Source organism: Phyllobates terribilis, unplaced genomic scaffold (assembly GCF_046119375.1).
Source record: "Phyllobates terribilis strain yellow unplaced genomic scaffold, ASM4611937v1 Scaffold_8__6_contigs__length_399053987, whole genome shotgun sequence".
In the NCBI taxonomy this organism is placed as follows: Eukaryota; Metazoa; Chordata; class Amphibia; order Anura; family Dendrobatidae; genus Phyllobates; species Phyllobates terribilis.
Window position 1 is genome coordinate 139,799,445 of NW_027362768.1, and position 21,021 is coordinate 139,820,465.

General features: G+C 40.6%; 1 protein-coding gene across 8 annotated transcripts in view; it reads left to right on the forward strand.

Moving 5' to 3' along the window:
- The window catches only part of ASTN1 (astrotactin 1), a 651,398-nt gene that overhangs the window by 507,094 nt on the left and 123,283 nt on the right, over positions 1-21,021 (forward strand). For all 8 annotated transcript variants that reach the window (XM_073643365.1, XM_073643361.1, XM_073643368.1 and 5 more), the window contains 3 exons: positions 5,622-5,788; positions 12,581-12,775; positions 15,255-15,382. In XM_073643365.1, the coding sequence (XP_073499466.1) occupies positions 5,622-5,788; positions 12,581-12,775; positions 15,255-15,382 (490 nt within the window). The remainder of the gene's footprint in view (positions 1-5,621; positions 5,789-12,580; positions 12,776-15,254; positions 15,383-21,021) is intronic.

Consider the following 21,021-nt stretch of genomic DNA (forward strand, 5'->3'; position numbering starts at 1 on the left):
ATTATGGTTACTTATATTGCACCATCATATTCCGCAGCGCTTTACATACATTACACAATCAAAATTCCCTATCAGTTTGTCTTTGGAGTGTAGGAGGAAACCAGAGAACCTGGAGGAAACCCACGCAAACACAGGGAGAACATACAAACTTGGTACGATTTCAACCCAGGAACCAGCGCTGCAAAGTAACCTTGCTAACCACTGAGCCACCGTGATGCACTATCTTTGCTCTTGGCTAGTGATGAGCGAATGAGTAAAGCAAATTGAATGTGGTTCGAATTTCCCAAAATATTTTTCAGGATTCAATTCATACAAATCCAGCAAAATGGCAGCAAGCAGTCCACTATTTTGCTGGAGTCTTTCCTCAACTATTCTTACTCCACCTCAACTGCCTTTGCTTTATCCACACCAGTCTTCTGTTCTTCCATTGCTCCATTTCGGTGCCAAGGCCAATCTGAATCCCATTTGACACATATGACCGCATAGTGCCAGATACAGGCCTCAAGTTGGCCTCAACAATGGAATGGAGTAATGAAAAAAAGAAGACTGGCGTGGAGAACCAGGGAGCTGTGGTCGTGTAATTGGAGATGGTGTGAGAGCAGGTAAGGAAAGGTGAGCATAAAGTTTTTTTTCCCATTTTAAGCTCTGCTTTCAACAAAAATTTTTTGGACGGAATGAAATCTTCAGGGACGAATTTAAAGGGAATGTGTCACCACCCCGATTTAGGGGAATAATAAGCAGATAGGATGGGTTTGCTTGGCGTCCCCCGGACGCCAAGCCTCTGGAAAACAGACTTTATAAAACCAGATTTCTCTACAATCAGACCTCTCCTATGGGCCATACAGTATAGATAAGTATAGATTTACTGTTCTATCACCTGTATGTCCATAGTAGAGGTCTGATATCGCCCAGGGGGTGACACATTCCCTTTAAGCGAATCTGCCCAGTTTGAAATTTAGAATATTTGCTTAATTTCTATTCTTGAGCCAACATCTCCCAAAAAGTGTTGTACGACATGACCAGATTTTAACTTTTTTAAAATATCACGTTAGGTGGGATACTCTGTTACAGATTTAACGTCTCTGACTGCAGATGTTAAAGAAGTTGTCCACTACTTGGACAACTCCTTGTCATCCACCATGTTTGGCCCAGATAAAATAAAAAAGCTTATACTCACCTCCAGTGCTGATGCTGTACCCGCAGTGTCGGCACTCGCTCTCCCTGGGGATCTCGTGCGGTATTGTGACACATGACGGCGGCACCCAATCAGCGCTGGCGTCACTGTCTCCACCTTCGTACGAATTGAACATGAAGAGGAAGTCAGAGATCAGCTGCAGCCCGGACTTCCTCTTCCTGTTCAATTCGACAGGAGGCGGGGACAGTGACGCCAACACTGATTGGGCGCCGGGGTCACGTGTCACAACAACAGCACGGGAGACCTGGGGAGAGCGAGTGCCAACACAGTGGAAACGGCGCCGGAAAGGGAGGTGAGTAAAAGCTTTTTTATTTTATCAGGGCCAATCGTGGGATATGAGAAGAGGTTGTCCTAGGTGTTTTCCAACACTTAGGATAGGCAAATATCAGATCAATGAGGGCTCAGTATTAATACCCCAAAAGGAGCACCCAAACTTAAGCAACCATCTTACATTACATTTACATGTGTCATAACAGAGGGGACATAACATTGGTGCAACCTGTGCAACTGCACAGGGGCCGAAGAGGTAAGGAGACCACCTCCAAGGCAGATGGATTTGGGCATTATAATGAGCTGTTGAACTGCAAAGGGCCCATATGATGTTCTTGCAAAGGGGCCCCTTATCTGTCTGTGCCCTGTCCACTCCTGTGTCATAACCTATGTAGGGTTTATAAGGTGAGACACCAAATGGAAGACTGCAAAATAATGGCGTCCAAACTTCATATCAGACCAAACATCTTGACCGCCAATTACTTCTCTGATCAAAGACATTAGGAGGTCTCAACTCTTGGATGCCTCCAACGATCTCTTTAAAATGTTCTTTTCACTGCACTGTTATGTGATTATACAGGGCAGAGTAATAGGTAGAGATCACTGAGATGGAGGACAAGAATAAATAATTAATTTGAAGTGAGGGTTGGATGTGAAAAGTGCTGAAGTTTAATGTCGTATTGCGGCAACATCAGCAAATTGCATTCACTGGTCATTAGATGTTGCTAAATGGCCATTTAATGCTTGGTTTACCCTTAAAAGATCTAAAGAGGGAACATATTTATATGTATATAAAATATATGCAATGTAATAACGTGGGAAAACCATGATATGTGATAAAAGGCCGTGAAAGCATTGTGCTAGTTTCTGCTCAGTTGCCCATTATAAATTATATCAGATCCCATTAAAAGCCTTATCCCTGTATCTGTAACACTTCTTCTACTGAGTAAGCACTGGCCTAATATCAAAGTTATATCTAAGCTCAGAAGCTAAAATGCATCTAGAACTGTGTTTGTTTCCTATAACAACCAATCGCAGAACAGCTTTCATTATTTAAAAGCCTTATTAGAAATGACAGCTGTGCTGTGATTGGTTGCTATGGGCAACGCAGCTAGTTTTTCTTTTTAGACAGTTTTATAGTCCTTCTCAATTGTGTTTATAGATGGGATATACTTTAAGGGTTTGTACCAAATATGGAATTTATCCACTTTCCATAGGCTATGGGATAAATTCCTGATTTTTGGACCACCACCATTATAAAGAATGGAGCTAAGCTGAGTCCCAAAGGATGGAATTGGAGGTCAACCGTGAACATCTCCATTCCATTCACTCTCTGTGAGACTTCAGAGATAGCTGAGTGCTGTACTCCAGCTGTCCCATAGATTGTGAATGGGGAAAAGGTGCGAATGTTTGACCTCCGTTCCCTTCAGATAGGGGTCTGTAGTGCCCAATTTGTCCCAGCGTCCGGATTCCCAGCAATCAGAAAGTTATCATCTATCCATAGGAACCCTTTAATAGAGGATTATTTTAGCTTCATCAAGCCCAAAACAAACAGTATATATAAGACAAAGTGACTAAGGTCTCATGCAAGTTACCATTTTGGGCTTCTGTTTTGCATAGTTCTGTAATAATTTAACTATACCCTTTAACTAAGTCATAATGTTTCTCTGCATATCAATAATCAGGGGCGGACATATCATTGGTGCAACCTGTGTGACCCAAGAAGTAAAGGGGCCCATTTCTACCTGCAAAGCAGATGCAATTTTGCATTTAGGACCTCTTGGGCCCATATATTGTTCTTGCACAGGGGCCCTTTACTGTCTGTGTCCACCGGTGGCGATAATACAATGCCATAGAGCGACTGCTGGTGCATAAATGAGTCCCATAGGGACCTTATATTCAAAAGTGCTGTAAAGAAGTTGCAGTTTATGGCACAATAAATTTTGACTTTGGCTGATTGGAGTTTTCTGGACATTTTTGAAAAGCGTTGAGAATAGTAGGCCAAGTGGGGTCTCCATCAGCCCAATGGATTTTCTATAATAATTTACATGAAATATTGACGTAAATCTATTCTATGGCAGCTTATAGAAGCATAGATTTTATTTTCTGCTGCATGGACAGACAAAGATGCACCAAATTTACTAAAAGGCATCTCTTAATAAAATTGCCACATTTTACTGTGTCATGTGTAGTTTTTTTAGGACTGTCATGTGAAGAACTTTTTTCCTAGAAAGGATTGGACATCAAAATTTATTGCTTATATACCAGGTTTTATACAGATTTTGAGAACATTTCAACAAGTCTTCTTAGAAATGTGCCTGCGTTTAAACTTTACCTGTGTCATTGGTCGTGAAATTGCTTGAATCCAATAAATGGACCAGTTCATACTTGCACAACGTGTTATATTCCTAATATTCCATGTTAGCCAGTTCTATAAATGGTTGTTTTTGGAGCAAACGCTGAACCCAGCAGCTTAGATGGGTTGTTCTCTTTCAGAAGATCCCAATCCCCGGGTGCAATTTGTTATAAACAAACAAACCACGTTTTACTCATCATTCTTAGGTCCAATGCTGAGTTCTCTGCTGCTGTGCCCGATGTCTGACATTGGCTACAGTGCTAATGTCATGCCAAGAGTGCCATAGCCAATCGCTAAGCTCAGCGGCTCTGCCCGTGTAATCGAAACGCCCCACACAGAGACACTAAGCTTAGGTCTTGGCTGCTCTGCTGTTGACGTGACGTGCAGCCAATATCAGACACCATGAGCAATGGCGGGACTCAACAGTGGTCTTAGGAGCGGTAAGTAAAGCTAGTGACCAGGATTTTTTGAAAGAGGACAACCCCTTTAACAGTAGATACCTTGGTGAGCAGCGACCATGGCATCTAAGTCATTATATGGGGGAAAAGGTGAGCCTCCATCACATGTGCACACATTCAGACCGTGCTTGCTCTGGGAAGCAAGAGCACTGTCAATCAGAAGTGGGAAAAGACCTTCAAAATGCAATTGAGAAGGCATAACTGTGCACCAAACTCTTGGTCGCACCAAGGGTGCACAATGGCCTCCACATTTACATGCAACTGCTGGAAACCTATATGTTGTTTAATGGCAGCCAAGGAATGATGCGGGGCTCAATTTGGCCCTATAGGGCTACCGGATTTCTACATATGCCTTTGCTTGCACACAGACCCACAATTCCAGTTTTACACATTTTGTCTACCGGATAGGTGTGATAATCTCTAATTAATGCAAAAAAGACATCAGAAATACAATTCTATTGTCCTTTATCTAGTGTCACTATTACATTACCAAAAATGTGCTCAAAGTAAAAAGTTGGTCAAAAAGGGTTAACCTGGACACGATTAAGGCTATTTTGTTAATATTGGCAGGTATGATATATCAGTTCCATATATATTAATATAGTGATGATTAAAACATGAACTGCATCATAAAGTGCTTTCCTAGTCAGACTGGAATATTGATGACCAATTGAAGTTACAATAAATTGATAAAACCCTTCCCCCAATATATCATTAAATAACATATAAATCAATGCTTTAATGCATCCAGAACAGTTTCCCGGTGCTCCGCCATTATTTTGCATTCATTTGTATGAGTAAAGACCGCTATCTTAGTGGCTCAGCCTAGCTCTTATGATTCATCACCCATCTAGTTCAAAGGAACGATGACACTAATTTGTCAAACCTGAGTTTTAGTTTTTGTTTTTAGATTTTTTTTGCTATTTGATCATCAGCTCAGTTTTAATGTGTTTACCGCAGGTTTGGAGAATTTTAAATTGCAAGTAGCCAAACACTTTTTTGAAGTTTTATTTAGTCTAGAACATTGCTTGGCAACCTCATCTTCTTTTGACGCTTTGTCTAAAAAGCGGTTTGTATTCCATAAACCAAACTCTTAAGAATAAAGAGAAAAGATGTGAACTTCTCAAGCAGGCAGGATCAATTGTCAGACACTTGATTAAAATGTTTTATATTTGGCAGAGGAACACACAAATATATAATAAACACTTCATTTTTCATAATGCGCTTTCGAAATGTAGGAAGGAATCATAAAGCTTTGGAATAAATGGATGGAGAATATCATATGCAGGATGAAATCAGAATATAATGGGTGGTCTGGTGCATTAATCTTATCTCTCTACAGTGCCCGCCAGGACTTAGTCCTATGAAAGACATGTCTGGCTGCTACAATCGTCAGGTGGGAGTTGACTGCTCAGATGGCTTCAATGGAGGTTGTGAACAACTGTGCCTTCAAAAAGAAGTCCCTTTTCCCGATGACCCAGAGATGTATAACATATTAATGGTTTGTGGGTAAGATTCCTCTAAAGTGTTGACTTATGTAATAATAGAAAAATTTGATTTTTGCTCATGGATCAAAAATTTCCGAATATAAAATAAAAAAAAAGTCTGAAAGGGAGTCCGTCACTACAAAAATGCATCTTCAGTGTCTTACAGGGTTGTAGCCTCTATAAAAACCATACTAGCACTGTACCTGTTTCTTGTACAGTGCTTAAGAAATTAATTTCCAATTTGTATGTAAATGAGGAGGCTAAGGAGCACCCTTGGCATGGCTAAGAGTTTGGTTAGCAACTACCTGCCTGTAAGTTTTTTGGCACATAGTCAAAAAATAATTTAGTCCCAGATAAACCCTTTTAATTCAATTGGAACTGAAATGCAAAATTAGAAATACTTCATAGAGAAATAGAAAAAGAAAACAATTATTTTTATAAGCATTTATTATTATTATTATTATTATTATTATCGTTCTTCTGTATCCAACTGCATTTTAGAACATGCCTGGGTGCTGTGTTTGCTCTCTACACTAGTTAAGGTAAATTAGACCACTGCGCACACAGCAAGTATCAATGTAACATAATTACTGAAATTAGATAATTGGGTAATGCTATTAATATAGTAACCTTTAATAATTTCTGCTGTGCCAAATCCTCTGTGTTTATTTCTGTCACAGCAAAAATTATCTGTTGAGTGGCACTTTTAATTGTCTTGTAAACCAAAGGCATTTCAGCAGATGATGATTCACCTTTGCATACACTGTATCAATGTAAAGTGATTTAGACGTCAGCACAGATTTTTTTTTGTCTTGCTATTCAGCATAACTTGAGGAGACAAATTCACAACGATGCAAACACTTTTTATATCTCCACTTTATGGATTTAAGGCTCTGGGTTAAATACAACATTGCCAGTGCAATGAGTCATGTGCCCCTGTCTATGTATATTTCTATAGATGTGACTATTACAAGCTTCGATATCGCTCATCATTGAAGATGTCATATAGCCTCGACTTCACAATAGTAAAAGATCGTAAAAGAATGCAACAAATTGGATTTGGCTGGAATATGGATATAAAGGAACACAAAGAATATTTACATCCTAAGGGCTCAGTCACTCGTCCGTTTTTCACGTGCTAGTGCTATCTGTTTTTTTCACATTTAGCACTCATACCTATGACAGTCTATGGGGCTGTTCATGTGTCAGTGATTTTTTGCGGACCAAGTGGTCTTTGCAAAATCGTGGAAACAAGTTTAATATTGATCTGAGTGTAGGATCAAACTCAACAATGCAAGTCTATGGGTAAGAGAAAAAAATCAGACAGCGCTCGGATGTCATCTGTGTTCTGTCAGTTTTTCACTGACTAAGGGCTCATTCAGACGTCCGATTTTCTCATACCTGTAATAATCTATGGAACCATTCACATGTCCGATTTTTTCCTTGGGCTGAGTGGTCTGCGGAAAATATTGGAAACATGTCCAATTTTGATTACATCAAAATCAACAATTCAAGTCTATGGATTCTATGGAAAAATGGAACTGCACTCTGATCTGTACAATTTTCACAGACTGTCAGAACGGAGAAGGTGGAGAATTTTTTTTTTTTAAATTTCTCCACGCACGTGAAAATTGGATGACACTCGTACCACACTCTGATCAAACTCTGATCAGAATAATTGGTCTGATTTTCTTGTACTTGAAAAAAATGGGACGTCTGAATGAGCCTTTATAGATAAGAGAAGGCGGATAATCAGTGAAAAAAAACTGATGAAACTCTGACCAAACTCTGATGAAAATCTGATAAAACTCTGATAAAATCTGATAAAACTCTCATAAAACTCTCATAAAACTCTGCTGTAAATCTGATAAAACTCTCATAAAACTTGTTCCATTTTTCTCAAAAAAAGTCTGAATGAGGCCTTAGCCATTATTTTATGGTCTCCAGAAACCTTGTTTCAGATTTGTCTTTTTTTGTTTTTTTTCATTCCAAAAGTTTTATTGGGTTTGTACCAGTAAAAAAGTACTACAATTATAGAAACAAGAAAGGTTTAAGATCTTACAATACTATCACAATTCTTCTCAATATGTCCATTAAATGAGTTATATACAATAACTAAGATCATATCTGGAGTGTAAAAAAAAACCAAAGAGCATTACAGATTTGTGAAATCAGGATTACCTAGTTACTTAACTGGGGAGAAGGTAGACAGTTTGTTCAGGATTTCGATATTTACAGCAAAAGTCATCATTACTATCAGATTAGTGGAGGTCTGACACCAGCATAGATTAGACATTACCACTTGGACAGTGGCGAAGGTGCACAATGAATGAAGCCAAAATGCCACTGCTAACTTCACTGTTCTTAGATACTGCAACTCAGCACTTATTGAAGTAAATGTGAGCTGAGCTGCAGTACCTAAGATAATCCACTACACAGTGTATGGTGCTCTAGTGCTCCTGCTCTGTACACTGTACAGAACCTGATAAGACCTGATCAGTGGGGGTCCCAGGATGGGACCCACATAATCTGAAATTGATGACATTTGCTAAAAACATCTATAGCATGAAATAGAATATATATTCATTATTCACACATTTCATGTTTTGCAGAAAAATAGTGCTGTAGAACATGTGTAAGGAGATGGATATACTGCCCACGTTCCCAATTGAAGACACATACAGTCATATGAAAAAGTTTGGGCACCCCTATTAATCTTAAGCTTAATGTTCTATAAAAATTGGTGTTTTTGCAACAGCTATTTCAGTTTGATATATGTAATAACTGTTGGATACAGTAATGTTTCTGCCTTGAAATGAGGTTCATTGTACTAACAGAAAATGTGCAATCTGCATTCAAACAAAATTTGACAGGTGCATAAGTATGGGCACCTCACCAGAAAAGTGACATTAATAGTTAGTAGATCCTCCTTTTGCAAAAATAACAGCCTCTAGTCGCTTCCTGCAGCTTTTAATGAGTTCCTGGATCCTGGATGAAGGTATTTTTGACCATTCCTCTTTACAAAACAATTCCAGTTCAGTTAAGTTTGATGGTCGCCGAGCATGGACAGCCCTCTTCAAATGATCCCACAGATGTTCAATGATATTCAGGTCTGGGGACTGGGATGGCCATTCCAGAACATTGTAGTTGTTCCTCTGCATGAATGCCTGAGTAGATTTGGAGCGGTGTTTTGGATCATTGTCTTGCTGAAAGATCCATCCACTTTGTAACTTCATATTTATCACTGATTCTTGAACACTATTGTCAAGAATCTGCTGATAATGAGTGGAATCCATGCGTCCCTCAACTTTAACAAGATTCCCAGTGCCAGCATTGACCACACAGCCCCAAAGCATGATGGAACCTCCACCAAATTTTACTGTGGGTAGCAAGTGTTTTTCTTGGAATGCTGTGTTTTTTTGCCACCATGCATAACGCCTTTTTGTATGACCAAATAACTCAATCTTGATTTCATCAGTCCACAGGACCTTCTTCCAAAAAGAAATTGGCTTCTCCAAATGTGCTTTTGCATACCTCAGCCGACTCTGTTTGTGGCGTGCTTGCAGAAACGGCTTCTTTCGCATCACTCTCCCATACAGCTTCTCCTTGTGCAAAGTGCCTTGTATAGTTGACCGATGCACAGTGACACCATCTGCAGCAAGTTGATGCTGCAGCTCTCTGGAGGTGGTCTGAGGATTGTCCTTGACTGATCTCACCATTCTTCTTCTCTGCCTTTCTGATGTTTTTCTTGGCCTGCCACTTCTGGCCTTAACAAGAACTGTCCCTGTGTTCTTCCATTTCCTTACTATGTTCCTCACAGTGGAAACTGACAGGTTAAATCTCTGAGACAGCTTTTTGTATGCTTCCCCTGAACAACTATGTTGAATAATCTTTGTTTTCAGATCATTTGACAGTTGTTTTGAGGAGCACATGATGCCACTCTTCAGAGGAGATTCAAACAGGAGAACAACTTGCAAGTGGCCACTTTAAGTAGCTTTTCTCATGATTGCATACACCTGGCTATAAAGTTCAAAGCTCCATGAGGTTACAAAACCAAAAAAAGTGCTTTAGTAAGTCAGTAAAAAGTAGGTAGGAGTATTTAAAACAAGAAAATGATAAGGGTGCCCATACTTATGCACCTTTCAAATTTTGTTTGAATGCAGATTGCACATTTTCTGTTAGTACAATAAACCTCATTTCAAGGCAGAAACATTACTGTGTCCAACAGTTATTACATATATCAAACTGAAATAGCTGTTGCAAAAACACCAATTTTTATAAAACATTAAGCTTAAGATCAATAGGGGTGCCCAAACTTTTTCATATGACTGTATATAGTTGTAAATGTACCTTGATGTGTAATGTGTATTATTATATGAGTTTTTAGTGACAGCGTTGTAGTTTAACCGACAGTAGGGAGAGTTAGAGTTAATGACTGGGACTAGCCCATAGTGGGAGGGGGGGAAGTGCAGGGACAGAGACAGTTTCCTGTCAGGATGTCAAACAGGGCCTACCTTGCAGCTAAAACTGACCTTTGGTCTGAGTATTCAGCAGAGCACCATGAGTTGGGTGTCCCTGACGTGAGTGGAGACCGAGCAGTAGATAGGAAGATTCAGAGTGCAGACAAGGAAGAGTGACAGAAAGACAGAGTGAAGCACAGGAGATGGGTCCTGGGACAGGATGCCAAGCAGTATGGCCCTGAGTCTATAACTCAGAGAGGTAACAGGCCAGGATGGAACAGGGAACGTGAGACGAAGAGAGTTCCCTGGGCGTGAGTTCCAAGACGTTAGAAGTAAAGAAGCTACGTATCACCTATTGGCAAACTAGCTCCTTTAAGAGGAAGAGAGGACAGGTTGAGAATAGGACTTTCACTTACTGGACTGTAGTGTTGTGCTGGGTTGTGGTGAAGGAAACAGGACTAGTTGAGGCAAAAACAAGTAAGTGTGGAAGAAGTAAAGGGACCGTGTGTGAAGATGCTCCATGTTGTGAAGGAAACGTTTGTGAAGTTATGCACCTGCTATCTATGGTACATAATTCCCACCAAGTTCATGTTCAGTAAAAGACTGTTTATTTTTGGGTGGTGGTCTCCCTCATTCAACTGTTCAACCTCTGGCCCTGGCCATCCAAATTTACCAGCATCATGCGGCCTGCAAGGGTGTAACGCCCCTGTAGATGAAGTCCACACACCCAGCCGTGTCCCCCACGTTCATGCAACATGCTGGGGCGTAAAGGGAAATTCTTCTTAGCCAATGAAAAGAAGGGCCATAGTCTGGGCAACAGTTTTATTCAATCTGGTTTGGCAAGCAATTTAAGATCCGAAGGTTGGATTTGGGTGCAATCCAATCTTTCTTTGAAATTTAAGTGAAAGTTGCTAAGAAAGTATCCATTTAAAAAGAATATGTCAGCAAGTTGTGCTATGTAATCTGAGAGCAGCATAATGTAGGGGCAGAGACCCTGAGTCTAGTGATTTGTCATTTAATAGGCTTTGTGTTGCTGTTGAAATAAAATCAGTGTTTTATAAGCGGAATGTCACTAGAGGACAAGTTGTCTCTTGCCTGTATAATCCCACCCCCACTTCTTGCCTATGCACAGTGTACACAGAGACCTGTCAATCAGTGGTGTGGGTGGGGTTATACAAGGCTCAGCATTCAGAGAACTTCTACATCTGCAGCAGAGAAAACAGTGATTTTATCAAATGAAATCATGCTGACTAGTAAGTGATACATCATTGGAATCAAGGTCTCTGCCCCTACATCATGCTGCTCTCAGATAGGAGTAGTAAAAACTTGTGACAGATTCCATTTAACCTTAGAATGGTATTAAACTCATACAGATTGAACATTTACATTAGTAACATAGGACAGTGACAACTATCTTTTATATGACTATGAACATGGTTGGATTGAACTCTGTACACTAAACAAATGTCTTCCTCACTAACAGTAAAACATGTTGTACGATAAAAAGAAATATGGAAAAAATAAAATAAACTAAGTAGTCATCAGCAAGTCAGAACAACTTCTAAATAAGACCCATGAACGAAAGCTGTTTCTCCATAGGCAATGCCCATGGGGAGGCCAAGAATAAAAAATAATAATAATAAAATATATATATGTATATATATATATAATATATATATATATATATATATATTTATATATATGTATACACATACATATATATATATATATATACATATTTTAACAAAGAAAATCTGCATAGACACACTGTACAGAGCACATACAGTGTCTGTTGGACAAGCTATAAGAGTGGTCTACTTTGACTTCACCGTCAAGCAGAGATAAGAATAATTGATTTCCCGGGTTAGAGGTCCACAGCACATTAGCCTCCGTCACCTCCCGGAGAATCAATGAGAAGAGATTTTATTGGCGCATATACAAATTGTTAATCGAGGAAGTTAAATAATTCTTCATTCGAGAAAGTTAAGAAGATCAGTATTTATAAGACAAACATGAAAGCTGATGAAAACTGATCATTAGACAACAGATGGCTGCCTCCACTGATTTTACTGCAGTAATGCTTGCACCTTATTATACGTGAATGTCAACTTTACTTTTATTTAGTATATATGGATTTTATTTGACTATTTTCTGCTTTAATTGGCACTAAGGTTAGGCCAGTGTCCCTGTGCTGTCTCATGGAAGGCACCTAGAGTTGCTTTCCTGCACTTTAGGTCTCTAATCCTAATGAAACAAAAAGGAGACAGATCTGCTGACGGCAAGAAATGATTAAGTCTCCAGTTCACAGTGTGGAATCTATTATTGACCGGACCAATTTTGTGGTTTTCTTCCAGTTGTATTGAAGACTATAAACTAGGTCCGGATGGGTTATCGTGTCATCTAGTCACAGAATCATGTCCCGGAGGAGCTCACTGCGGAGAAGGTCCAGAGATGGCAATGAACCAGACACTTTTTGGGGAGTTATTTTATGGTTACAATAACCAGACCAAGGAAATTTCACCAGGCCAGCTGCTGAAAGGATCATTTAGGTGACTAATACTTATTTAATTATTCCTGAAAGAGAATATCTGAACTTTTACCTGCATATCTATTGTAGCATGCAGTGCAACGTTAAAAAAAAAGTAAGACTTTTGAATCTAAGGAAAGTTTTTGGAAAAAATGAAATTCCGTCAATACATTAACAAATACCAAAGGGATGCTACCCAAGAGTCAGAATTTTCTTAATAATAGATATACCAGCTGTGTTGAATGTTAAAGGGAACCAGTCGGGTTCACATTGCTCCTGAAAAAGTCACTGCCACCATATATTTCTTCCCAAGCGCCAGTGTTTGTCTTATCAGTAGCCTAATTTCGAACCATATGCCAAGAAGTCAAGCTTGCTGCACCCTATTTTCCTGTCCATTGTGACTTGATTGACATCTCTTAGGACATGGAACTGACGCGCCCCTGGTCCTTCTGTGTCGTGCGGCATCGCGCGCACGGGGGCTTACCCGGAGCCGGATCAGATGGGGGTAGTAGTCTCGTGGCGGTGACCCGGTCCGTGCCCAGGGAGTCAAACTAAGTGGCGAGTCTATTAGCAGTAGATGTTGGATGACTACGCCACCCGTTGAATGCAGCTTTGGAGCTGCCGCTGCAGAGCAGACCGCTGAGGCCGGTGGAAGGATGGTGCAGCGGGGATGGTATAACCCCCAACGGGAGGGGTATGGCCTCAGGGCAGCAGGTGGAGATGATGGGGGTTGTGATGGTGCGGTAAGGAGGCACAGAGACGTGGGATGCAGTTTCAGGGTTTTTACTCACTGGTGTTGCTTCAGTCACTTCGGCCGGGAGTGACCACCCGAGCCGTGCTGCGTCCACCAGGTGCGGGACTCGGCCAACCCCCAGGCAATTCCGGAACGTGGTCCTGAGCTCCCCTCTCTCTCTCTCTCTCCGGCCATCCCCACCAGGGATCCACCTTTGTCCGGTTCCCTTGGGCCTCTATATGGTAAAACCTTTTAAGGCTTTCCTGACCCTACTCGTGGTGTACCTTCCTGGTGAATGTGGTGAGGGTCGTGGCAAAACTTGACCACGACCTCCGGTTCCTGATTAAGGATGTTTTGCCTCCGTCAGTTTGGGATCCGGTGCCCTCTTCTGCCAACCCTTCACCCTTTTTAGCTCACTCGTGGGATCTCAGGGTTCCCTCTTGGTCTTATGCCTCTGGGCCTTTCTTCCTCTTCCTCTCTGCTTCAGGCCTGGCCCTGGAGCTGGGCCCAGCCGGAGCCACAGCTCCCTGTCAGCCCTCCTGGCTGAACTCCTTCTCAGAACTCTCCTGACAGACTGACCCTATCTCTAGATGGTGCCCACCATATATACTCCCTCTATGTGTGAGCCCAGGTGACTAGCACCCAATGGGCTCCTACCTCTATGCCCAGAGCCCCTCCCCTATCTGCCCCTACACTACTGGGATGTTCCTCCCCCCCTCCCACTCCAGCCAGGGACAGACGCTGTCGTACCTGCACATCTAACTGGTGGGAGTACCGTAGTTCTGTCCCCCGGAAATGGGATGAGTGTTGTGCATGCAGCTATCTGAGCTCAGTCCCACATTCCATCCTTACCCGGGAGTGGAATATCACACCTCTGGTTTGAGGTGCAATACCCCTGTAGCAGCCGAGTCCTCAGGGTGCTACAGAACATCATCCCAAGCCTCTTTGATATTGTTTAAATGAGCCATTGATGTTTAGGTACAGAGCGTGCACAGTAAATGGTTTATTTGCTCTGACCTTCATTGATGCTCTGCTTCATGACGCATGCTGGAGGATTGATGTTCGAGGCGCATGTCTCAAATGATAGGTTAGGGATGATGTACCCTTGCTGGATGGATATCAATCAAGCCAGATTGGGTGGGGTTGTTAGTGCATGCCATTCTTGATCTCTTGGCATAAGTCTTCTCCTACTTAAGGAGGATCTGTCACTAGGTCAAAAATGACAATTTTTTGCCCATATTTTAATATTGCTACTCCCCTGAGAAAGCCAGATTTTGGTTTTAAATCCTCCACATAGTTCCAAAGCTATGGGACTTTTTATTTAGTGCTAATGTTTATGGTCTTTTACAAAGGGGGTGTAGCTCACAGGATCCTCTGGGGCGTGTCTTTAGGCTGCTTTGCATTATTACACTATAATCTATGGCCCCTGTTGGTGAAGAACATAGAAATTAACATGAAATAAAAAGGCTCGTACCTCTGGAGCGGTATAGTGTTAAAAATACAAAACGGTATTCTCAAGGCAGTATTGGGAATAAAATAAGAGCAAAAACTTGTTCACTTGTGATTGAGGGACAGATCCTCTTTAACCTCCGACTGTTCATTTTCAAAGCAATCTTCGACATAAATCTGATTTTCAGCTATGGATTTTTGATATAGATTTTCTGAAAATCCAATGGATAACCTGTCCAAAGCAAATCCAGTATATTATGTTATTGCTCTTCAGCCATCATCATGGCTCCTAACTCATATATTCATGCTTCTATTGTAGACAGAATAATTTTGCTCGTGGACTAGAGCATCAACTTCCAGATGGTCTTATTGTATCCACCATACCCTCAGAAACCCAATGCCATGAGGAAATATCGGAGCCGGTTCCTGACCCTGATTTTTTGACAGGTCAGTAAATACAATCATTTCACTGCTATCTCGCTTCATAAGAACAGATGACGAAGTAGCTAATAGATCTCCAGGTGCTCCGAATGTCAGGTTGTCACCAGAATGTATGTGATTACTGCTGGTGAGGTTTATGTGTATGCTTATTTTAACATTATTAGCTAATGCAAGGGAGAGCATTGTTTATTGGTTGTGTTAGATCTATATTATCACCCCTTAATGTGTTATCACATGACACTCTCATCCATTAATGCTATTTGTGTGTGCAAAGTCTGATAAGCTATTAAAAGGTGATAATATCAGATGATAACACATCCAGTAGAAATCGATGAAAAGTCACCCCAGGTAGTAATGCATTAGACAGTGTTTGGTGAAAAAAAAAACATTACACGTTCCTGGAATTCTGATGTCGCTTGTTTGGAGCCAAGATGCGGCCGTAAATCAAATCTTGGCGTATTTGTAAATTTATTAAAAAAGAAAATCAGAAAAAAATAAATCCTGGATTAATAGTGACCACTAATAACAAGTATGTATTGTATGCCTATAGATAGAGAGGGGTTAGACACCAGTAACAACTTATTCAATCAATACAAGCAAAGAAATCAAACCATAGATGTCTATAAATTAAGTTATGTGTAATAATGAGAAATGACAGGGAAAAAGTATTGAACACGCTTACTTAAATCAATTTAATACTTTGTACAAAAGCGTTTGTTGGTGTTGACAGCTTCAAGACTCCTCCTGTATGGAGAAACTAGTCACAGGCATTGCTCAGGTGTGATTTTGGCCCATTCTTCCACACAAACAGTCTTCAAATCCTGAAGGTTCCGTGGACTCCTTCTATGAACTCTGAGCTTTAGTTCCTTCCATAAATTTTCTATTTAATTCAGGTCCGGTGATTGGCTCAGCCATTCTAGTAGCTTTATTATCTTTCTCTGAAATCAATTGTGAATTACCTTGGCTGTGTGTTTGGGATCATTGTCTTGCTAAAATGTTCACCCTCATTTCATCTTCGTCATCCTGGTAGATGGCAGCAGATTTTTATCAAGAATCTCTCAGTACATTTGTCCATTCATCCTCAATTATATGATGTTAGCCAGTGCCGTATGCTGAAAAACAGCCCAGCCCACGTCCAAACTTCACTGCTGCTATGGTGTTTTAGGGGTAATATGAAGAGCATTTTGGCCTCCAAGCGTGGTGTGTATTAAGGCATCCAAAGAGTTCAATTTTTGTCTCATCTGACCAGACTATTCTCCCAGTATTTCACAGGCTTTTCTAAATGTTGTTGAGCAAATTTTAAATGCCTTTGAACATGCTTTTTGTTCAGTAATGCAGTTTTGCATGCTGAGCGTGTGTAAGGTGCCCAAACAAGGTAGTCATGGGCGAGCTGTAGCACATGCTCGCTTTGGCACCCTACAGACAAAGTGTGTCCTCGCTCTGGTGTGCTGCTTTGTATGTGATGTTTCTCACTTTCTTCTCGCCAGCCGGCCTCTTCTGGCTCCAGGAATTCCTCTCCTGGAACCAGGGCAGCAATCAATTCAGAGGACCCAGAGTTCATAAAAACAACCAGAACTCTACTTGGTAACTGGCAGTATTTACAGTATTTTCAGGCAGGTATAAAGGTTAATGCCCAATGGGTTGTCATCTTTCCCACAGGTACCGGATTCAACTTCAGCCTGGTTCCCGATCTAGGTGAAGCAACTCTGTTGCTTTCTTCTCTAGCTCTAGAGACTCTTCCTCACCAATGACAGTATAACTGGATCCCAATTCACTCCACCTTCTAGATCTTGAGTCCTGACTTCTTCTGCAGCCATGCAAACAGAATGTGCCCCCAGGCCCCGATGACTTTCTCGAGGTTACCAGGTTGGCTAAGGAGACTCTTGTGGAGGGGTTCTCTGATGATCCACTGTCCGAGATACTAGGCCCACGTTTACCCTGACAGCCCTTTCAGAGCCTGTGGGTTTCTGCAGTACTGCACAGCTCCTGACTGTGCTCACTTCCTGCACTCACTTCCTGCACTTGACACTAACACTGAGTTCCCCCTCCCACTACTGGACTGGCTGTCACAGTTAACCCTACCTAGGCCGAACTGCAGTCCCAGTGGGCTCTAACTTCAGGAATGTGCTTTTAACCTTTTTTTTAGTATCAGGGGTAGACTATCACCTCCATTACTACTACACGTGCATACAACAGGCCATGGAGGTTTAGTGCATTACATATAGATTTCTTTGAAACTATTGTACCTGCTGATTCCAGGTTTTTCTGTAGCTTTCCACAGGTGGTCCTTGGCTCTTGGGCAACTCTTCTAATACTTCTTTTGACTCCTTAGACTGAAATATTGGGGGAGCTCATGGTTGTTGCTCGTTTATGGTGAAATTATGTTCATTGCGCTTCCAGATTATGGCCCTAACAGTGCTTATTGGAATGTTCAGTAATTTAAAAATTCTTCTGTAACCAATGCCATCCGTATGTTTTGCAACAATAAAGTTGAAAATGTTTGAGACAGCTCACTGGTTTTACCCATCATAAGTTGTTTCTTGTGTGGCACCATAGTAATGAGACACCTTTTTATAGGACATAAGTTGACCCTCCTGATATTACTTTTCACTAAGTGGCAGGATTGCATTTTAATTACTGATAGATTTCAGCTGGTGTCATGACTTTCCATGGCTTTTTGCACCTCTCTTTCTTCATGTGTTCAATACTTTTTCCCTGTGTCATTGCTCATTATTACACATAACTTAATTTATGGACATCTATGGTTTGATTTCTTTACCTATGTGGATTGCATGGGTTGTTAACGACATCTGGTGATTATTTCATGTCAATAGCACCTTTAGAAATATATTTATTTATAAAATCGGTGATGTGTTTAATACTATCCATTAGGTCCATACTGTCCATTAGATCCATACTGTCTATGATATCATGTGATTAAAAACAGACTAGCTGAATTTGTCTTTGTAGAAACAAGAAGTATATTTTCCCCTGCATGAGTCATCATTAGAGCTACAGTTCTACATCACTGCACAGTCCCTGGCAGGGAGGAGTAGCGGAGCAGCTGGGTCAGGAGTTGAAGAGGAGGTGGAGCTGGGCTGCCAGGAACTTTGCAGTGACATAGAATTATGCTTCTTATGATGACTCATGCAGGGAATATAGACTTCCTATTTCTACATAGAGCTTAGAAGGATTCAGCTAGTTAGTTTTTAATCATGTGATGTCATAGACCTAATGGAAAAGAGAAGAATTAACTGAGTAGAAGAGCAAAATGAGCAATATGACGATTGCAATAGGTTAAGAGGATAAAAACTTTTATGGGTGTGCTTCCTTAAAGAAGTTGTGCAGGTATACTTTTATCTGACATTGGGCATGGGCAGACGCCACTGCACAATTTCTGTTCGATGCTTTGTGGGTATTGTGTACCGCACAGCATGCAGTGGCGTCTCTTTACAATCAATGTAGAGTAGTATTGCTGCTCAACCCCTTTAATCAAGGACCCCTTTAAATTGACTCTGTATGTGGCAGTGTCTATTTTTAACTATTATCTATCAGGGCAGAGGATTTCCCATATTCACTATTTTTTTGCTGCGGTTTACAGCTTTTACACCATTATTTAGATGAGACATCCCCGGAACTTTGGTTGCAAACAGTTAAAGTCAAAATGTTCAGTCTCAGAATTTCACAGGCAGACGATTCCAGTTGAAGTCATTACTAATCAGCACGGTGACATTATCGAACCATTACGCTTTTCTTAGACACCTTCTTATCCCACTCTAACATATGCTGCGTAGCCAGCGCTTCGATATTGTATGAACCCTGTCTAATTAGCAGCTTTCATAGATAAACGGGATCTGTCATTACTCTCCACTCACCTATTACCAGAGCTGTCTGCATTCTTCTTTTTAGCTCACGTTGTAACCTTATGCACACATACATTATCTTCCTTTTATGTAAATTGGTAACATGACTTAAACAGATGAGGTTGACCTTCTATTAATACGATAAAAGGATAGCAAAAATGTTTTGGCTTGGCAAGGTTTGCTGACTGTGCTTTACAATTAGTGTGTGTCATGCCCTTGCCAGACCTTACCCACACTTTGTCCAAAACAGTTAGGAGTCCTTCAAGATCCACTTTTAGAGTATGACTGTGTTTTACACAATACCTTTAGAAGAGCAAGGTTTTGCTGCTCTTCACCGATTTCTACCAGCACGAAAGGTGCTAGAACGTCCTTTCCCCTCATTTCATAGCATGCTTTGCTCTTGCACTTGTCCAATGGCTTGTCTACCCTGAACTGAAAGCCCATGTTGTGCTTGTATGCAGATTGACAGGAGAATAGATGCAGAGAGACAAAGACGAGCCACCACTTCTTATAACCCGTCTCAGTGTCTCTGTTGCTAGATATGGATTGCACCTGACAACAGGCAGTGGATAGAAAGTTAGACAGAATTAAGACAGTCTAGTAGTCGGCACTTTGGAGTGATTTTTTTCTGGGGTAAGAAAACATGACTTTTTTAAATAAAATGATTTACAGATTGTCTATTTATCTCATCAACTATCAAATGAGATCAAGTTGGCCACTTAAAGTGTCGATCAAAAAGTAACAGAAAACCTAACTTGTTTAATAGCAGAGAGAACCTATGTCTATATTTTTCATGGTGTATCTATGTTGTTTGGAGAATGGCATCATCTGGTTATACAGAGACTGATTAAACACAAGAAATAGGGCCAGGAATGGAGAGATAATGAATGTTTCCAAAAATTAAAACCATTCGTTCGGCTAACAGCTGTGTCCACACACATCTACATACGCCATGTTCAGGCTGAATGTGCATTATGTTTATTTTCATGAACAAAGGAAATTCATGGATGGTCAGGCGCTATCTTCGGGAGATCAGGCATGGTGAAATCCAGAATGGCCTCAAAATAGATTAGATAATCCTAGAACCACCATTCATAGTAGATGAAGGATTTATAAAACGTCCTCCCCCCTCCCTGCACACTGAACTCTGCACAGATCACAGAGCATGCCAAGAAAGATCCCATAAAAGTCAAGAAACATCTCTCGACATTAGTTTCCTATGATTCATGCAGTTGCTGTAAAGTATCTCTCTAAGTGCTGTTAAAAGAAGTTTAGGTAAGATGGTCGTACCATCATCATATACAGAAAATAGATAAAGTACAAAATCCCCAATCAGAAAATAAAACAGATTACATAAAAAAAATAGGTTTCATTGGCAGATTTTAATAATTAAAAGTAATATTGGTGATGCATTCCTTTGAGAAGAATAAAATATATTAAGCTGCTTTAGCTGGATTTATGCAAATGAATTATTGGGATGAATAATCTTCAGAATTAATCCTGATTGTAGGACTATAAACCCTCTATAGTGTACATTTGTTTTCTTCCTATTTTCTAATCTTAGTCCATTTATTTTCCCGAGGCTTTTAGCGTTCTTTGTCCAAGAGACATTAAATTCTTCATAAAAGAGTTGAATGTAGTCTCGACCTGTATTGAGTATTGAGAGTCCTCAGTGGTTGATACCTTTTAATGGCTAACTGAAAAGATGGTAACAAATTGCAAGCTTTCGAGACTACTCAGGTCTCTTCATCAGGCATAGTATACCACAAAATCTGAAGAGTC